The following is a 5,567-nucleotide window of genomic DNA, read 5'->3' on the forward strand; positions in this document are numbered from 1 at the left end:
TGTGTCACGTAACAGGGATAGTAACCGCATCTCACGAAGTGCCCGTCACGTGCTGAATCACGTGTCTATCTCAGACATCGTGTATATAGACCTTTTCCTTTTGTCTATTTCTACTTTAATATGTTAAGCCACTTTTACCACACTCCGTATGCCCATTGCTGCGTGCCATAACTCGTGACAACTATAGACATTGACCAACAAGCCAGCTCCAGTCGTCTCCATCGGATTGTCCGAGGTCTCCGCATCCTTAAAATTTCAGTACGGCACACTTTGGCATCATGGCAGATAACCCCAGCGAGACAGAGACCTCAGGCGAGCCTCAAGACCCATATAAGCAGCCGACTACTGAGACAACTCACACGTCCATGGGCATGGACAGCATTCAGGTATTCCTAATTGGTCCGAGATGGCACTCGGTAGCTGAAGCATGTAGCCCGACCCGAGCGAGCCAACGCAAACTTCATCATCACAAACAAACGGATCTTGAATGAGATTGAGCAATCAAGTATCGGATGGTTCACCGGAGGTGTCCGCATCAGTCAATAGGGGAGAGCGATCACTGAACAAAACATGGGAAGGGCTTGCATATGGCGGATTAGGCAGTGGAGGCTTCTCCCAACGCCATTCATCGTGTCTAGCTAGACGTCCTTAGAGCACAAGAGCCCCATATTGGTTACGCGACTCCATGGAGTTTTCTCAATACGGTCTGCAAGTGGTATATTGGGCTACAGCGAAAGGACTCGATACTCGTTGATTGGATGTCGTGACGACGTGACAGATGTAAAGTGATGGGGAAGCGGAGCCGGCTTTTCTATCGATCCGAGACAATTGATTAGTCATTTTGATGATCATGTGACATTACTCTCCACATCCATTCTCTAACGAATTCCTGACAAAGCCAACCTGCGCATAGAACGAACCACAAGGCTTTCGAATCGATGCCCGCCACTCGAAGCCCCAAATCGTGCCTCTGACTACCATTAAAAATCTTGCCCATTCTTCTGACATCGTTCTAATTGGCAACGACTGCCGCCTCTGCCGCCGCCGACGTGCCATTGTGATAGCTATCCGACAAGCTGATACCTTGCGCGATGCTTACGTTGTCTGCGAAAACGAGCGAGTTGTGTTGCCTGTCATGCCAATTTTGGAAAGGCCGACGCATGACATTGTGTACGCCAAGTTCGGACTGAAGCCGCTTGTCGAAGAAGTTTTAAAAACTCTCTCAACGGACAAGAGACTGGTAGTGAAAGGGAATCCTGAACTTTACAGTTACCAATGGGACAAAGACAAGCACGCACGGTTCGTGCTGCAAGTTCTCCACTTTAGAGCTACGACATTGATCGAGACGCTCATCGACAGCGGCGATTCAGAGAGCTCGAGCTCTGCACAACGCTACACCATATCCCACTTGGCCCGCAAGAAGATGAAGGAGTCAGGCCTGTGCTCGCCGAGAGACTCGGGCCGATACCATCCTCTGCTCCTCCATCTGGAGTCCGGAATACAATGGATAGAAGAGAAGCAAATGGCTGTCATAGTGCTGATAGAGGTTGTCAATGGCGGTTCAGCGGAGGTCGAAATTCTGTCGCGGGACGGCGACACGCCAGAAACAGTCAGGAGCAAAATTATCTTGAGCAGCGGCCATGTCGTCCTGATTTACGGACCACACGGGTGGCGCTCAAGAGGGAAAGCAGTATCATTCCTGTTTCTATATTATGACGTTGTAGACTGTGACGCCGGAGCTAGTTTGGGTCATGAGGCTACCATACGTAACTAAATAGATTCAGTTCAGTGCGGATGCCATACTGAGGAGAGGTCCATTGAGTCATGAGTCCCTTCTGCGCAGTGGCTTTTGTAAGGGTCATCCTGAAAAGATAAAGGACCATTTTGAGGTTGCGCATGTCCGTTCCAGTTGACAGGACCTGACCAAACACTGTTGCTGTGTCGGTTGCCATCATTCGAGATCACGGGGTGATTTGACCAAGACTCCCCTGTCGGCCAATGCAAAGAGTTGACTTCTTTATCCGTCTGCAACGCGCGAGAATCAAATGGACCTTCGTGACTAGAGTAATGTAAAATTCCCGCGAGGTGCGGGATGGGACAAACGAACGCCGGAACGTTCTCGCACGGACCCGTCGATCGAGCCGTGGCAGATATTGCCTGGTTTGCACCAGGAACAGAGGGGTTGGGGGTAAACCCGGACGCCTTCGTTTTAGAGTGAGGCTTTCTCCGAGGGTTTGGCGGCGCCTTCAAAGAAGCGCATGCGTCAGAGATGTACTTCGATAAGGCCTCTTCTACTTTTGCGAACAGCTGCCTACGAGCCAGGGCGGCAGGTTCTTGCAGGTTCTTCCGGATTGCGTCTGCAGGAAGCTCCCAACTAGAGGGTGGTTTCTTGCAGCTGTGAGGGTCAGCAGTGTTCGTTTCGCAAGTATGGCAAGTTGCTCACAGTGAAGCAGGATCCTCAATGGGCACCGCCATGAGCGCGCCGTAACCAAATTCTCTCTGGATGTCAACAAAGACCTTTCCGCAGCGTGCCCATCTATCTAGACTTTTTCGAACTAGGCTTTTCAGCGGTGGGTTGAAGTTGCATAGTTTGTCATCGAATAACTTCTTTCCTCTGATGCCATATGTATCTCGACAAAGCTGGAGCTGTTTTGTGATAAGAATGGAAGCAAACCCCCGAATAAAGTCATTCTGTTCCTCTTCTAAGCACAAGTACCTCGTTACGTCAAGTGGAATTGACCCAAAAAACTTTTCAGGATCTTTTGCCCACAACACTTCGTTTTCTAAAATGCAGTCGTGGCTTTCGGCAATCAAACCAGCGGACCGGAAGGATAGTGCAGAGGCGAAAACGTCAATCTTCGTCCGGATTTGTAATTGAATTTCGCCTGGGAAGCTGGAGATCAACTCGACGCAGGCGTCAACAAGCTGCTTGGGTCAGTCAGGCCGACGAATTGGTGTGGGGCTTCTCGCACCTTCGAATGCACTTCGACTGTCTCCTGCCAATCATTGTGAGCACAGATCGCCAGTATGTCGCTGATAAGAATGATCGTGTTTCGACCCATCATGCATTGAGTTTGGAGAAGGAATGGCGGGATGTACACTCGTCCTCTTGAAGTTGAGGTCGTAAAGTTTACGAATTCAAGAGCCCAACGTCGTAAAATTTACGACTTTAATTACATTTAAAAAGGCTTTGTCGAGTGGAGCAGACTACCCCGGCTGATATGTGTACAAGCGTCTCCGTTAGTGCTCTGGCGCAAGCCAAGGGTCTCATTCTCAAACCTTCCCGAAAGCTGCATGTATGGACAGGGACATGCAGCAAGGGGGTGTAGCTATCGACAATGCACATATGCACAGACCATCTGAGGCCTCGGCTACTCATACACGACTGCACATACACGACTGCAACCCTCTTTGGGCTGCAGCTCTTGGCTAAACTCGTCCAAGTACCTGAATACATTCCACCTATAGATAGGCTGAGGGTAATTTCATCAATGTGACGGCTAACCCCCTTGATGGACAAGGTTGTCGGGTGCGATAGAGCGCCGGCACAGTGAGGGGCGTTGAAGCCATGGAGCACCTTCCTCGTCCATCAGAGTGATGGCAACTTCTGGACCCTACGCCCCAAAGTCCGTCATAGAGAAGTCAACGTTCGTCATAACTTGGAACAATGCAATTCAACCAGACTTTCGTTCCTGCTGGGCTCGCTTCCAATCAAATCCGGCGTGGGAATGTCCTGGGGCGCGAGACATGCTGCAGTGACTTCTCGGAAAGGGGCAACAGAGATACGGTCGATCTAGCCATGCAAAGGTAGTGCCCGTCTGGCGTCACTCCATGATGTGAATGGGCTACAGTGGCGAGCCCAGCGTGGCAAGCCTTAATTACGGCCGGGCGACTGACAAGAGAACAAGTCCGTCGCCCCGTTGCTGGCTTGCGGATGATGTGATCCGCGTCCTCGTGTAGTCTTCTCTCTGGTCTTACCATGTGATGGAGGCCAATGGCGGCCGTGCAGATTGACGTGGGCTTAAGGGAATCTAGTTGGCCTCGCTCCGAGATCACCGTACAGGTAGGATTCGCTGTACCAAACAGTAGCCGTAGCTTGAGGCAATCGTTTTCTGTTCCGCGGTCGAAAAGAATGGCCATCCAGCGGGTAATGTCTCTCGTGACAACCCTGTTGCCCCGTTTTCTCTTCTAGTCGAAATTTGCCCGACTTCACTGCGTGGTGACAGGGCCCTGTGCTCCACAATTAGCTAGGACACACGCCTATGTAGTCTTTTGGGTGTAGACGGCCCGATACCCTACGGCACTGCTTGTCTCCCCTGTTGGTTACCGCATAGCGGGCTAAAACCGCTCGAAGATGTGATCCACTACAGTGGGAGGCATGCATGTTCGCATTCTTCGGAAGCGATCGTCTGTCAGGTCCATCGCTCGATTCCCCGGCTCCATGGGAGGGCCCAAAACTCGAGTGAGAGCCTGGGAAGATGAATCTGCGGGCGATCGAGCGTACGCGCGGGTAATCTCACCCCCGCGCGCAGTATATTACAGGTGTGCATCACACACTCCCTTCACAGCAATTCGGGGGCCATCGATTCCAATCCAGCTGAACATGACGGGGATGTGCAACTACACTCAGCGCGAATTAAATTGCGGTCACATCCGGTGGATTGTGTCGCGGTGGTGTCCAGTGTACACGAAGACTCAACGACGATGCCCGCCTTGCGTTACGTTTTTCGAATACCGCGGCGATGAAGTCTGTGGTGAATGCAAACCATCCGCCCCAGTTGCATGGGAGAGCATGATTAGACGGTAAGAATTGTTTGTCGTTGCAGGTGTGATTTGGCTAAGCAGAACAGCAACAACACCCCAGTGGGTCTATAAGTCCAAGAACGATTATGGCAGCCTTAGGGACCTTTACGGGAGCGATGTTAAGGAGCTGGTGGAATCGGAGACGGATCTCGTTCCGGAATGCTCGGCGTGTAATCGAGTGCGAATCCACTAGTTCCGAAGCGAGTGGGATTCAAGGGAATCCGCAAACGATGTACTTATTGCGTTTGTGAAGGAGGTGGAGTTTCTTGATATTTCGTAAAGAGATTTGTGAAAGACCTCTGCCATGCCCTTGCGCCTCAGAGTTTTGGTTAGTGTCGTGATCGACAGTCGGCACTTCGTGACCAACATTGTGTGTGATAGGCTGTCATTGCTGCGAAGGAAAGTCTATCTGGCAATACCAGCTGCATGTTTGAGTTTGTGCGAGATCGACGAATGCCAAGACGAGCCTTTATCCGTGGCCACATTCAATCCATTAGGCATCATAATGCTGTTTTCAGAAATTGCTGATATTGCGGTGCTCGAATCATTTAACTGGCCTGTCCTGCCCCTGAACTGCGAACCCATTGAGTTAACTTGACGACTCCACTATTCTACAGTCTTGCGGATGAGACCTTATCAGACTGCAATGGACGGCTTTTTACGCTGGCTTGGGCATCCTGTAGGAGGCCCGTCATTGACGGAGACCACAAACAACAAGGTCAAGGTACGATTGTCATTCCTCGTTTCTGTATTCTGTTCCTAAC

At 50.9% G+C, this 5,567-nt stretch overlaps 2 protein-coding genes across 2 annotated transcripts; both read left to right on the top strand.

The window, feature by feature from the left end:
- Nucleotides 1-278: 278 nt before the first annotated feature.
- Nucleotides 279-1,774, top strand: CABS01_16905 (uncharacterized protein; the record flags this gene model as incomplete). Its single annotated transcript, XM_060550233.1, has 2 exons — nucleotides 279-386; nucleotides 914-1,774. The coding sequence occupies 2 exons, from the start codon at nucleotides 279-281 to the stop codon at nucleotides 1,772-1,774; spliced, it is 969 nt and encodes a 322-aa protein (XP_060401820.1).
- Nucleotides 1,775-4,612: 2,838 nt separating this feature from the next.
- CABS01_16906 (uncharacterized protein) lies at nucleotides 4,613-4,807 on the top strand (the record flags this gene model as incomplete). Its single annotated transcript, XM_060550234.1, has 1 exon — nucleotides 4,613-4,807. One exon carries the CDS (start codon nucleotides 4,613-4,615, stop codon nucleotides 4,805-4,807), a length of 195 nt encoding a protein of 64 aa, XP_060401821.1.
- Between the last annotated feature and the right edge of the window lie 760 nt (nucleotides 4,808-5,567).

Source organism: Colletotrichum abscissum (genome assembly GCF_030869225.1).
Source record: "Colletotrichum abscissum strain IMI 504890 chromosome Unknown Scaffold_198.1, whole genome shotgun sequence".
Lineage (NCBI taxonomy): Eukaryota > Fungi > Ascomycota > Sordariomycetes > Glomerellales > Glomerellaceae > Colletotrichum > Colletotrichum abscissum.